Consider the following 15,608-nt stretch of genomic DNA (forward strand, 5'->3'; position numbering starts at 1 on the left):
GTCAGAATTGTCACATAACCCTCACTTCTCTTCCAATATATATTTCACTAGGTATTAGGTTTATTATTAACCTATAATTAGAATTACAAGTTAATATTTTTGTATTTGGCTTTTTCTCAGTATATCGTACATGAAATTAATGTATGTTTTGTTTGTATCAATATTTTATTCCTTTTTATTGCTGTGTAGTATTACATAAAATGGACTTGGGAGTATTCCCAAACCACATTATCTGATCAGGGTTTAATATCCAAAATTCTTAAGGAACTCCTACAACTCAACAGCAAAACCCAAAATACTACTTTAAAAATAGGCAAAGAACCTGAATAGACATTTCCCCAAAGAAGACATACAAATTGCCAGCAGGTATATGGAAACTTGCTCAAATTCACTAATCATCATGGAAATGCAAATCAAAAATACAACGGGGAATCATCTCAACCTCTTAGAATGGCTATGATGGAAAAAAATTTATGTTTTAAGGCAGGACGAGAAACTTTAAGCATAGCATATTCCCTGCCCATATTGGACTCTCCTTAGTAGGCAACGTGCTTCTGCATTATACATTAACCAGACCTCCTGAAAGGAGGGAATGCATGCTTGATTTAACAGGTCATGGTGACCTGCTCCTTGCTTGGTATGTGCAGAACTGGACTATGTATCTTTGGTGAACTTGATGTAAAATGTCAGTGTGTCATTTTGATGTAAAATTCTTTGTCTCAAAAATGTATGTGACTGTGCTTTTGACTTCTAACAAACGGGATAGGCTTCAGAATTTTCTGGAAGGCTTTCTCCTGGGTTATAATGCTCAGCTTGGCTCGAATAAAATTCTTTATTTCTCCCTTTTGATTGAAGATTGATTAATTTTCATCAGCAGCTATCATCTGAAAATGAGAGATAATAAGTTATGTTCAGTAAAGGGAATACTTGTACACTGTTGAGGCTGATGTAAATTGGTACAGCCACTACAGAAAACAGTATGAAGGATCCACAAAAAAATTTTTTTTAAAAACACCATAAAATCCAGCAATCTTACTTCTTGTCATATATCCAAAGGGAATGAAAACAAGATAATTAAAAGTTACCTGCACTCTCATGTTTATTGCATCATTATTTACAATAGCCAAGATATGGAAGCAACCTAAGTGTCCATCCACAGATGAATGGACAAAGATATGATATATGTATAAAAAAATGGAATATAATTCAGCCATGATAAAAATAGAAGTGCTGCTATTTGTGACAGCATGGATGGACCTTGAGGACACTGTGATAAGTGAGATTAAGTTAGACAGAGATTGACAGATTCTGTAGGTAATTTAGATGTCCAATCTAAAAAAGAAAAAGGAAATTCATGGAACAGAGAGTAGGATAGTGATTATCAGGGGACGGGGGAAATGGGGAAATGTTCAATGTTACAAACTTGCAACTAGTAGATAAATAAAGTCTGGAGATGTAATGCACAGCTAGCGATTATAGTCAACAATACTATTTTATAAATGTTAAACTTGATAAGTTAGATCTTAATTGTTTTCAACACAAAAAATAAATAATAATTTTGTGACATGAATAAAGTGTTAGCTAACACTATGCTGGTAATCATATTGCAATATACAAATGTATCAAATCAACATGTTGAGTACATTAACCTTATACAGCTTATATGTCAATTATATTACAATAAAGAACAAGCAAACAAAAACTTGAAACAATCCAGATGGCCTTCCCCAGAAGATTGGTTAAACTAACTTTTGCATATACATTTTGTGTACTCACCAATAAAAAGAAAACAAACTATAGAAAAACATAGCAACTTGGATGGATATCTGTATAATTTTGCTTAGTGAAAAAACCCAATTCCAAAAGATTACAAATCAAATTATTTCTTTTTTAAAATTAAAAAATTTCTGCTTATTGAGATAAGATTTATATGAAATTGTGTACGTTTAAAATGTACAACATAATGATTAGATATATGTACATGTTGTGAAATAATTACCACAATAAGGTATGTTAACACATCCATCACCTCACATAGTTATATATATTTTTTGAGCACTTTAAAAATCTAATTTTTTAGGAACTTTCAAATTTACGGTAAAATATTGCTGACTCTAGTCTACATGCTGTACATAACATTCCCAGAACTTATTAAGTGTATAACTGGAAGTTTGTGCCCTTTGAGCACATCACTCAATTCTGCTACCCCTGGCAACCAACCTGGTAATCACTTCCCTGTTTCTATGAGTTCAGGCTTTTTAGATTCCACATATATGGAAGGTTATACAGTGTTTGTCTTTCTCTTTATGACTTATTTCACTTAGCATAATGCCCTCAAGGAGTCATCCGTGTTGTAAATGGCAGGATTTCTTGATTTTTCACATGGCTGAATAATATTCTTCATATTATTTATCTATTATATCTGTATCTATTATATTTATCTATCTATATCTCATAGGTGGTATATACATATATTTTTCTAATTCTCTTATTGGTGGATACTTAGGTTGTTTCCATGTCTTGGGTATTATAAATAATGCTGCAATGAACATGGTAGTGCAGATATCTCTTTAAGATAGAGATTTCATTCTTTTGGTTAGGTACCCAGAAGTAGGATTGTTGGATCATATTGTGTTTATATTTTTAATACTTGGAGGACCCTCCATACTGTTTTCTTTAGTTGCTGTTCCAATTCACATTGCTATCAATTGTCTACATGTGTTCTTTTCCTCCACATCTTCACCAGCACTTAACATCTCCCCTCTTTTATACAATAATTGTTCTAACAGGTGTGAGGTAGTATCTCATTGTAGATTTGATTTACATTTCCCTGATGACCAGTGATGTTGAAATCCTTGTCATGCATCTGTTGGCCTTTTGAATATCTTCTTTGAAGAAATGTCTATTCAGCTCCTCTGACCATTTTTAAATAAGATTGTTAGGGTTGGTTTTTTTTTTTTTTGTAATTTGATATATAGTTTATGTGCAATATTGTGTCATTTTCAGGTGTATAGCATAGTGTTTCAGGGATTTTTAAGATTTTTTCCATTATAGGTTATTACAAGATATTGGGTACAATTCCCTGTACACAGTAAATCCTTGTTGCTTATCTATTTTATGTATAGTAGTTTGTTTCTGTTAATCCCATACCCCTAATTTGTCCCTTCCCACTCCCTCTCCCTTTCGGTAACCATAAATTTGTTTTCTATGTCTGTCAGTCTGTTTCTGTTTTGTATATACATTCGTTTGTATTATTTTTTAGATTCTACATATGACTGATATCATATAGTATTTGTCTTTCTCTGTCTAACTTACTTCACTCAGCATGATATTCTCTAGATCCATCCATGTTCCTACAAATGGCAATATTTCATTCTTTTTCTTGGCTGAGTAATGTTCCATATATACTTATGGAATATATCTTCTTAATTCAGTCATCTGCTGATGGACATTTGAGTTGCTTCCATGTTTTGGCTATTGTAAATAATGCTGCTACAAACATTAGTGTGCCTGTATCTTTTCCAATTAGTGTTTTGGTTTGGGGGGGATGTATACCCAGGAGTGGAATTGCTGGATCATATAGTAGTTTCTTTTCCAGTTTTTTTTTGAGGAATCTCCACACTGTTTTCCATAGTGGGTGCACCAATTTACATTCCATTTGGCAGTGTACAAGGGCTCCCTTTTCACCATATTTTCACCAACATTTGTTATTTGTGGTCTTTTTGATGATAGCCATTCTGACAGCTGTGAGCTAATACCCCACTGTGGTTTTGATTTGCATTTCTCTAGTCATTAGCAATGTTGAGCATCATTTCATTTGCCTGTTCGTCATCCATTTGTCTTCTTTGGAAAAATGTATGTACAGGTCTTCTGCCCATTTTTGTTCAGATTGTTTCTTCAGTATTGCAAGCTGTTTATATATTTTGGATATTAACCCCAAGTCAGCTGCATCAATTGCAAATATTTTCTTCCATTTTATAGGTTGTCTTTTTGGATTTTGATTGTTTCATTTGCTGTGAAAAAACATTTAAGTTTCATTAGGTCCCATTTGTTTATTTTTTATTTTATTTCCATTACTCGAGAAGGTAGGCCAAAAAAGATCTTGCTGTGATATATGTCAGAGTGTTCTGCCTATGTTTTCCTCTAAGAGTTTTATAGTATCTGGCCTTACATTTAGGTCTTTAATCCATTTTGAGTTTATTTTTGTGAATTGTGTTAGGAAGTGTTCTGATTTCATTCTTTTACATGTAGCTGTCCAGTTTTCCCAGCACCACTTATTGAAGAGGTTGTCTTTTCTCCATTGTATATTCTTGCCACCACTGTCAAAGATAAGGTGACCATATGTGCAAGGGTTTATCTCTGGGCTTTCTATTCTGTACCATTTGATCTATATTTCTGTTTTTGTGGCAGTACCATACTGTCTTCGTTACTAGCTTTGTAGTATAGTTTGAAGTTGCAGAGCCTGATTCCTCCAGCTCCGTTTTTCTTTCTCATGATTGCTTTGGCTATTCGGGGTCTTTTCTGTTTCCATACAAATTGTAAAACTTTTTGTTCTAGTTCTGTGAAAAAATCCATTGGTAATTTGATAGGGATTGCACTGAATCTGTACATTGCTGTGGGTAGTATAGTCATTTTCACAATGTTGATTCTTCAAATCCAAGAACATGGTATATCTTTCCATCTGTTTGTATTATCTTTGATTTCCTCCAGCAGTGTCTTATAGTTTTCTGCATACAGGTCTTTTGCCACATTAGGTAGGTTTATTCCTAGGTATTTTATTCTTTTTGTTGCAATGGGAAATGGAAGTGTTTCCTTAATTTCTCTTTCAGATTTTTCACCATTAGTGTATAGGAATGCAAGAGATTTCTGTGAATTCATTTTGTATCCTGCTACTTTACCAAATTCATTGATTAGCTCTAGTAGTTTTCTGGTAGCATCTTTAGGATTCTCTATGTACAGTATCATGTCATCTGCAAACAATGACAGTTTTACTTCTTCTTTTCCGATTTGGATTCCTTTTATTTCTTTTTCTTCTCTGATTGCTGTGGCTAAAACTTCCAAAACTATGTTGAATAATAGTGGTGAGAGTGGGCAACCTTGTCTTGTTCCTGATCTTAAAGGAAATAGTTTCAATTTTTCACCATTGAGAACGATGTTGGCTGTGGGTTTGTCGTATTTGGCCTTTATTATGTTGAGGTAAGTTCCCTCTATGCCTACTTTCTGGAGGGTTTTTTATTATAAATCGGTGTTGAATTTTGTCAAAAGCTTTTTCTGCATCTATTGAGATGATCATATGGTTTTTCTCCTTCAATTTGTTAATATGGTGTATCACACTGATTGATTTGTGTATATTGAAGAATCCTTGCATTCCTGAGATAAACCCCACTTGACCATGGTGTATGATCCTTTTAATGTGCTGTTGGATTCTGTTTGCTACTATTTTGTTGAGGATTGTTGCATCTATGTTCATCAGGGATATTGGTCTGTAGTTTTCTATCTTTGTGACATCTTTGTCTGGTTTTGGTATCAGGGTGATGGTGGCCTCGTAGAATGAGTTTGGGAGTGTTCCTCCCTCTGCTATATTTTGGAAGAGTTTGAGAAGGATAGGTGTTAGCTCTTCTCTAAATGTTTGATAGAATTCACCTGTGAAGCCATCTGGTCCTGGGCTTTTGTTTGTTGGAAGATATTTAATCACAGTTTCAATTTCAGTGCTTGTGATTGGTCTGTTTATATTTTCTATTTCTTCCTGGTTGTCTTAGAAGGTTGTACTTTTCTAAGAATTTGTCTTCTAGGTTGTCCATTTTATTGGCATATAGTTACTTGTAGTAGTCTCTCATGATCCTTTGTATTTCTGCAGTGTCAGTTGTTATTTCTCCTTTCTCATTTCTAATTCTGTTGATTTGAGTCTTCTCCCTTTTTTTACTATAGAGTCTGGCTAATGGTTTATCAATTTTGTTTAACTTCTCAAAGAACCAGCTTTTAGTTTTATTGATCTCTGCTATTGTTTCCTTCATTTCTTTTTCATTTATTTCTGATCTGATCTTTATGGTTTCTTTCCTTCTGCTAACTTTTGGGTTTTTTTTCTGTTTTTTTATTCTTCTTTCTCTAATTGCTTTAGGTGTAAGGTTAAGTTGTTTACTTGAGATTTTTCTGGTTTCTTAAGGTAGGATTGAATTGCAACAAACTTCCCTCTTAGAACTGCTTTTGTTGCATTCCAAAGGTTTAGGGTCATCGTGTTTTCATTGTTATTTGTTTCAAGGTATTTTTTGATTTCCTCTTTGATTTCTTCAGTGATCTCTTGGTTGTATAGTAACATATTGTTTAACCATGTGTTTGCATTTTTTGAAGTTTTTTCCCCTGTAACTAATATCTAGTCTCATGGTGTTGTGGTTGGAAAAGATGGTTGATACAATTTCAGTTATCTTAAATTTACCAAGGTTTGATTTGTGACCCAAGATGTGATCTATTCTGGAGAATGTTCTGTGTGCACTTGAGAAGAAAGTGTATTCTGTTGTTTTTGCATGGAATGTCCTATAAATATAAATTAAGTCCATCTGGTCTAATGAGTCATTTAAAGCTTGTGTTTCTTATTTATTTTCTGTTTGGATGATCTGTCCATTGCTGTAAGTGGGGAGTTAAAGTCACGTACTATTATCCTTTTTTTTTCTGAATTTTTGAATTTTATTTTACTTATTTTTTATACAGCAGGTTCTTATTAGTTTTCCATTTTATACATCTTAGTGTATATATGTCAATCCAAATCTCCCAATTCATCACATCATCACACACCCCAGCCACTTTCCCAATGGTGTTTAAAAAAATGTGAATTGTGAAATAAAATAATTTAAGAATTCAAAGGCAAGCATTAATGAGAAAACTATTCATAATGTTTATAATAAATGACATATTTATTTTAATATTTTAAAATTTTATTTTATTTATTATTTATATGGCAAGTTCTTATTAGTTATCTATTTTATATGTATTAATGTATATATGTCAGTCCCAATCCTCCAATTCATACCCCACCCACCACCCCACCACTTTCCCACCTTGGTCTCTATATGTTTGTTCTCTACATCGGTGTCTCTATTTCTGTCTTGCAAACCAGTTCATCTGTACCATTTTTCTAGATTCTACATATATGCGTTAATATACTATATTTGTTTTTCCCTTTCTGACTTACTTCACTCTGTATGACAGTCTCTAAGTCCATCCACGTCTCTACAAATGACCCAATTTCATTCCTCTTTATGGCTGAGTAATATTCCATTGTGTATATGTACCACATCCTCTTTATCCATTCACCTGATACCAAAACCAAAGATGTCACAAAAAAAGAAAACTAAAGGCCAACATCACTGATGAACATAGATGCAAAAATCCTCAACAAAATACTAGCAAACAGAATCCAACAGACATTAAAAGGATCATACACCATGATCAAGTAGGGTTTATGCCAGGAATGCAAGGATTCTTCAATATATGCAAATCAATCAATGTGATAAACCATATTAACAAACTGAAGGAGAAAAACCATATGATTATCTCAATAGATGCAGAAAAAGCTTTTGACAAAATTCAACACCCGTTTATGATAAAAACCCTCCAGAAAGTAGGCATAAAGGGAACTTACCTCAACATAATAAAGGCCATATATGACAAACCCACAGCCAACATCATTCTCAATGGTGAAAAACTGAAACCATTTCCCCTAAGATCAGGAACAAGACAAGGGTGCACACTCTCATCACTATTATTCAACATAGTTTTGGAAGTGTTAGCCACAGCAATCAGAGAAGAAAAAGAAATAAAAGGAATCCAAATCAGAAAAGAAGATGTAAAACTGTCACTGTTTGCACATGACATGACACTATACAAAGAGAATCCTAAAGACGCTAGCAGAAAACTACTAGAGACCATCAATGAATTTGGTAAAGTAGCAGGATACAAAATGAATTCACAGAAATCTCTTGCATTCCTATACAGTAATGATGAAAAATCTGAAATAGAAATTAAGGAAACACATTCCATTTACCATTGCAACAAAAAGAATAAAATACCTGGGAATAAACCTACCTAAGGAGACAAAAGACCTGTATGCAGAAAACTACAAGACGCTGATGAAAGAAATTAAAGATGATACAAACAGATGGAGAGATATACCATGTGCTTGGATTGGAAGAATCAACATTGTGAAAATGACTATACAACCCAAAGCAATCTACAGATTCAATGCAATCCTTATCAAACTACCAATGGCATTTTTCACAGCACTAGAATAAAAAATTTCACAATTTGTATGGAAACACAAAAGACCCTGAATAGCCAAAGCAATCTTAATAAAGAATAACGGAGCTGGAGGAATCAGGCTCTGCAACTTCAAACTATACTACAAAGCTAGTAACGAAGACAGTATGGTACTGCCACAAAAACAGAAATGTAGATCAAATGGTACAGAATAGAAAGCCCAGAGATAAACCCTTGCACATATGGTCACCTTATCTTTGACAGTGGTGGCAAGAATATACAATGGAGAAAAGACAGCCTCTTCAATAAGTGGTGCTGGGAAAACTGGACAGCTACATGTAAAAGAATGAAATTAGAACACTCCCTAACACCATACACAAAAATAAATTCAAAATGGATTAAAGACCTAAATGTAAGGCCAGACAGTATGAAACTCTTAGAGGAAAACATAGGCAGAACACTCTATGACATAAATTACACAAGATCCTTTTTGACCCACCTCCTAGAGAAATAGAGATAAAAACAAAAATAAACAAATGGGACCTAATGATACTTAAAATCTTTTGCACAGCAAAGGAAAACATAAACAAGATGAAAAGGCAACGCTCAGAATGGGAGAAAAAATTTGCAAATGAAGCAACTGACAAAGGATTAATCTCCAGAATTTACAAGCAGCTCATGCAGCTCAATATCAAAAAAACAAAAACCCAATCCAAAAATGGGCAGAAGACCTACATACACATTTCTCCAAAGAAGATATACAGATTGCCAACAAACACATGAAAGAATGCTCAACATCACTAATCATTAGAGAAATGCAAATCAAAATGACAATGAAGTATCACCTCACACTGGTGAAAATGGCCATCATCAAAAAAATCTAGAAACAATGAATGCTGGAGAGGGTGTGGAGAAAAGCGAACCCTCTTGCGCTGTTGGTGGGAATGTAAATTGATACAGCCACTATAGTGAACAGTATGGAGTTTCCTTAAAAAACTAAAAATAGAACTACCATATGACCCGGCAGTCCCACTACCCGGCATATACCCTGAGAAAACCATAATTCAAAAAGAGTCAATTACCACAATGTTCATTGCAGCTCTATTTACAGTAGCCAGAACATGGAAGCAACCTAAGTGCCCATCAACAGATGAATGGATAAAGAAGATGTGGCACATATATACAATGGAATATTACTCAGCCATAAAAAGAAATGAAATTGAATTATTTGTAGTCAGTTGGATGGACCTAGAGTCTGTCATACAGAGTGAAGTAAGTCAGAAAGAGAAAAACAAATACCGTATGCTAACACATATATATGGAATCTAAAAAACAAACAAAAAAATGGTCATTAAGAACCTAGGGGCAAGACAGGAGTAAAGACACGGACCTACTAGAGAATGAACTTGAGGATACGGGGAGGGGAAGGGTAAGATGGGACAAAGTGAGAGAGTGGCATGGACATATATACACTACCAAATTTAAAATACATAGCCAGTGGGAAGCAACCACAATGCACAGGGAGATCAGCTTGGTGCTTTGTGACCATCTAGATGGGTGAGATAGGGAGAGAGGGAGGGAGACGCCAGAGGGAGGAGATATGGAGATATATGTATACGTAAAGCTTATTCACTTTATTATACAGCAGAAACTATCACACCATTGTAAATCAATAATACTCCAATAAAGTTGTTTAAAAAAAAAAAGACTGTTACAAGAGACAAAGAAGGACACTACATAATGATCAAGGCATCAGTCCAAGAAGAAGATATAACAATTGTAAATATATATGCACCTAACATAGGAGCAAGTCAATATATAAGGCAAATGCCACAGCAATCAGAGAAGAAAAAGAAATAAAAGAAATCCACATTGGAAAGAAAGAATTAAAACTGTCAGTGTTTGCAGATGACATGAAACTATACATAGAACATCCTAAAGATGCTACCAGAAAACTACTAGAGGTCATGAATGAATTCAGTAAATTTGCAGGATACAAAATTAATACAGAGAAATCTCTTGCATTCATATACACTAATAATGAAAGATCAGAAAGAGAAATGAAGGAAACAATCCCAATTACCATTGCATCAAAAAGAATAAAATACCTAGGAATAAACCTACTTAAGGAGGCAAAATACCTGTACTCTGAAAACTGTAAGATGCTGATGAAAGAAATTGAAGATGACATAAACAGATGGAAAGATATATGAATGTTCTTGTATTGGAAGAATCAATACTGTCAAAATGACTATACTACCCAAGCAATCTACAGACTCAATGCAATCACTATCAAATTACCAATAGTATTTTTCACAGAACTAGAACAAAAAAATCTTAAAATTTGTATGGATACACAAAAGACCACCAATAGCCAAAGTAATCTTGAGAAAGAAAAATGGAGCTGGAAGAATCAGGCTCCCTGACTTCAGACTACACTACAGATGTACAATAATCAAAACAGTATGGTATTGGCACAAAAACAGAAACAGAGATCAAGGGAACAGGATTGAAAGCCCAGAAGTAAACCTACGCACCTATAGTCAATTAATCTATGACAAAGGAAGCAAGAATATACAATGAAGAAAAGATAGTCTCTTAAATAAGTGATGCTTGGAAAACTGGACAGCTACATGTAAAAAAATGAAATTAGAACGTTCTCTAACACCTTACACAAAAATAAACTCAAAATGGATTAAAGACCTAAATGTAAGATCAGATACAATAAAACTCCTAGAAGAAAACATAGAACACTCTTTGACATAAATCATAGCAATATTTTTTGGATCCACCTCCTAGAGTAATGAAAATAAAAACAAACATAAACAAATGGGATCTAATTAAACTGAAAAGCTTTTGCACAGCAAAGGAAACCATAAAAAAAAAAACCAACTGAAAAGACAACTCACAGAATGGAAGAAAATATTTGCAAATGAAGCGACCAACAAGAGATTAATCTCCAAAATATACAAACAGCTCATGTGGCTCAATATCAAAAAAGCAAACAACCCAATCAAAAAGTGGGCAAAAGATCTAAATAGACATTTCTCCAAAGAAGACATACAGATGGCCAAAAGCACATGAAAAAATGTACAACATCACTAATTATTAGAGAAATGCAAACTACAATGAGATTTACAATAGCCAGGACATGGAAGCAACCTAAATGTCCATCAACAAAGGGATGGATAAAGAAGATGTAGTACATATATACGGTGGAGTATTACTCAGCTGTAAGAAAGAATGAAATAATGCCATTTGCAGCAACATAGATTACCTGGAGATTATCATACTAAGTAAGTCAGAAAGAGAAAGACAAATATAATATGATATCTCTTATATGCAGAATCTTTTAAAAAATGATACAAATGAACTTATTTACAAAACAGAAACAGTTTCACAGACTTAGAAAACAAACTTATGGTTACCAAAGGGGAAAGGTGGGGGGAGGGATAAATTGGGAATTTGGGATTGACATTTACACACTGCTATATTTAAAATAGATAACCAACAAGGACCTACTGTATAGCACAGGGAACTTTGCCCAGTATTCTGTAATAACCTAAATGGGAAAAGAATTTGAAAAAGGATAGATACATGTGTATGTTTAACTGAATCACTTTACTGTACACCTGAAACTAACACAACATTGTTAATCCACTATACTCCAATATAAAGTAAAAATTAAATATATATGTAGAAAAATAATAAAGTCAAATTAATTGCCATAAAAAGAATTAATTAGTCATAAAAAGGAATGAAAGAATGGCATATGTTACAACATAGATGAAACTTGAAAACATTATGTTAAGTGCACAAAAAAGCCAGAAAGAAGCCAGATACAAAGGCCCACATATTTTATAACATGATTTCTATGAAATACATGAATTAAGCAAATCCATAGAGACAGATGTAGGTTAGTGGTTGCTAAGAGTTAGGGGTAAAGTGGGGAATGGAGTGTGACTCCTCGTGGGTACAGGTTTCTTTTGTGGTGACGAAAATGTTCTGTAATGAGAGCGTAGTCATGGATGCACAACTGTGAACAAATAAAACCCATGTAAGTGTATATTTTAAAGAGAATTATGTGTTATATGAATTATACCACAATAAGGCTTCAAAAGAATTTTCAATGGAAGATTTAGTGTTAACAAAGGTGATATTTTTCCTATGTTGCTCTTCAATTCTTCCATAGCACATTGTGCATTCGCCATATATATGTTTTATAATATCAGATTGTAGTTATTTATATACCTCTCCCTTACTCACCATAGTCTTACACTTAAAGACCTTGTCTAGCACAATGCTGTGTTCCTAGAACAGAAAAGGTCCTCACAAATATTATCTGAATGAATCTGTAAGCCTGTAAAAAATAAACTTCTCTATGCACTTACCACTGACTTAGCCCTCTGCCCTCCATCACTACCCACCCTGCCCCCATTTTGAGTAATTTATTTTCAATGTGAAATCATGGTTTGATTTGACTTTAAGCAGAATAATGTCATTTACCAAAAGAAAAATATTGTATCATATTTCACTTGCTTTAAATTAACTCAGGACTATTTTCATTAACTCTTTTAATCAAAATTCAGTACTAAGCAAGCAAAGCACTTACTTTCAGTACTTTTCGCAGAAAAACAAAAAACGTTTCACTTTCGAGTCTGACAAATGACATGTTCTGAAAGGGACTGCAAACCATGTAGCAGGTTTATTTTATTTTATTTACAGATGTGTAGCTCAAAGTCCGATGTCACTTTGGGACACTGCTGACAAAAAGAATTTTCACAAAGTAGACCTTTAAACAGTTTTGTCAATTGCTGGAAGCATCTCAGCAAAATATTTCTCTGTGACTTTAAAGAAGACAGTTACCGACCTGATCCCCAAACAAGTTGGAGAAATAGCTTCCATGGCCTTGTTGTGAAGGTGAGACAGGGCCCATTGAGCTTACACTGAGATCAGGATCAATACACACTTAGTGTGTGACATAGTGAGAGGAAACTTCTCCTCCCTTTGAACTTCTCTAAACAGTCATTTTGCCTCCCCTTGGGGATCACTGCTCAGCTCAATGGCCTTTCAGGACCTCCTGGATCAAGTTGGAGGCCTGGGGAGATTCCAGATCCTTCAGATGGTTTTCCTTTGTATCTCCAGCCTCATAGTGTACCCTCATATTCTATTGGAGAACTTCACTGCAGCTGTTCCTGGTCATCGCTGCTGGGTTCACATCCTTGACAATGACACTGACTCTGCTAATGGCACTGGGACCCTCAGCCAAGACACCCTCCTGAGAATCTCCATCCCACTGGACTCAAACCTGAGGCCCGAGAAGTGTCGTCGCTTCCTCCTCCCCCAGTGGCAGCTCCTTCACCTGAATGGGACCTTCCCCGACATGAGTGATCTGGACACAGAACCCTGTGTGGATGGCTGGGTGTATGACCAAAGCTCCTTCTCCTCCACTGTGGTGACTGAGGTAAGAGGCCCCATTTACATCTTATGAGTGCATGGTCTGGGTGTTTAAGGGTAACAGAGTAATGAACAAACTTCTAGACTTTTTAGTCACTATTAGGGGCTCATTCTTCATTCTTTCAGCAAATATTAATTACTTCTTTACTGAATGCCAGGCACCTATATATTTAATGAGTCTAATGAACTCAAAAATAGATGTGACCTTGCTATTATATGGCTTTTATTTTTAAAAGACCAAAGGTTAAGCAAATAATTTATGCGATGTGTTTAAAAGGTCAGTAATGCTCAGCCTGGCTTGAAAAGTAGAAATATCAGGGATATTGATCAAAATCTCCAAGCACTGTACCCCAGAGCAACCATATGAGAAGATCTGTAATGAAATTCTGGCATCAGTAAATTTTTAAAGCTCCTCAAATGATTGCACTCTGTGGCCAAGTTTGAGAATCACTTATGGAATTTAAAAAGGCATCAATATAACCAACAGGTTTAGAGGAGGCTTCCTAAAGGAAGTTATGTTTAAGTTGATACCTGAATGATAAAAGTCAACTAAAGTAAAAAAGGAAGCTGGAGAGGAAAAAGGGGCTGAAATAAAGAAACGTGTAAATCATTTAAACTGTTTCAATCAGGTTTCCACTGAGGGGTTATAAGTTGTGGAGCTCTCCTTTGTTGGTTTCCTTCTCTTCCAGTGGGACCTGGTATGTGAATCTCAGTCACTAAAATCAATGGCCAAATTCTTGTTCATGGCTGGAATGCTGGTGGGAAGCATCATATATGGCCATTTATCAGACAGGTGAGTGTCTCTGGATCACAGCTCTCTTTACTCAGGTATTTTCATGAACTCATGAATCATTCTTCCATTAAGAAACACTTATGGCAAATTACACTGCCCTGGGGCTTCCTTGCTCCCCAGGGATCTAGAAACACAAACAAATGGAGAATTACAGTCCATGTGGTGAGGGCTATTTTATCAGCTGTGAGCACTGTGTATGGGATACAGAAACAACATCTCCATCAGATATGGGAGCATTTTAGGATGAGGTTTAGAACAGAGGTGCCACAACATGTGGTTTATAAAGATGAGAAAGAGGTACCTATGGGAACAGAGAGAAAGATGTTTCACATCATGAGATTCAACCTGTTCAATGATACAATATGGAAAACAGTGTTGCATGCCTTAGGCAGGGGGCCCTGTTCAGTCTCTCTTAGCTGAATGCTTGTGGATTTTCAGAGCAAGGTCATCATGTCCCTGTTTCTCAAGTGTGATGGGTAGACATTCCTAAGAAACCTGTGTTATACATAGCAAAGCGTCTTGGTGGTGTATTCCAATGACCTTGATTTTTATTTTTGCTGAAACATTACTTTAAAGGTAAAATTTTCAACCATGTAAGGTAATTAATCTAATGACAATTTCTGTCACCATTTGTGGTATTAGAAATTGGAATACCCTGTGCCTGACCATACCACTTCTGAATTAGACAGCCAACCATTGCCACCACCCAAGCCTGTCTCCTCTAAAGGGTATGGAGAATTAAGGTGCCCCTTACCACTACTAGCATAATGCCTTCTGTTATCTCAGGTGAAAACTGTGAATTCTGAATTTATGACCTTATAAAAGATACCTTATAAAAGTGTTCAGAGTCAGAATGTTCATTTCTAACAGTTCTGTAACACAGAACTACTCATCTTGCAGAAATAAAAATAAAACAATATATCTATGCTGATTGATTTTTGAAAAAGTTTCCAAGACCATTCAATGGGTAAAATTCGGCCCATTTAACAAATGGTGCTGTGACAATTGGATATCCACATGCAAAAGAATGTGAAAAAACCTAAAACCATAATAAATATTAACACAAAATGGATTAGCAACTTAAATATAAGATCTAAAACTATAAAAC

The 15,608-nt window shown here is 34.9% G+C and overlaps 1 protein-coding gene across 1 annotated transcript in view; it reads left to right on the plus strand.

Annotated features, from left to right (window-relative positions):
* The first annotated feature begins 9,129 nt into the window (after positions 1 to 9,129).
* The window catches only part of LOC309668495 (organic anion transporter 7), a 51,388-nt gene continuing 44,909 nt past the window's right edge, over positions 9,130 to 15,608 (plus strand). Inside the window, exons 1-2 of the mRNA XM_082478373.1 lie at positions 9,130 to 13,714; positions 14,397 to 14,500. Of these exons, the coding sequence (XP_082334499.1) occupies positions 13,313 to 13,714; positions 14,397 to 14,500 (506 nt within the window). The 5' untranslated portion in view covers positions 9,130 to 13,312. The remainder of the gene's footprint in view (positions 13,715 to 14,396; positions 14,501 to 15,608) is intronic.

Source organism: Balaenoptera physalus, assembly GCF_965194825.1.
Source record: "Balaenoptera physalus genome assembly, chromosome: 10".
In the NCBI taxonomy this organism is placed as follows: Eukaryota; Metazoa; Chordata; class Mammalia; order Artiodactyla; family Balaenopteridae; genus Balaenoptera; species Balaenoptera physalus.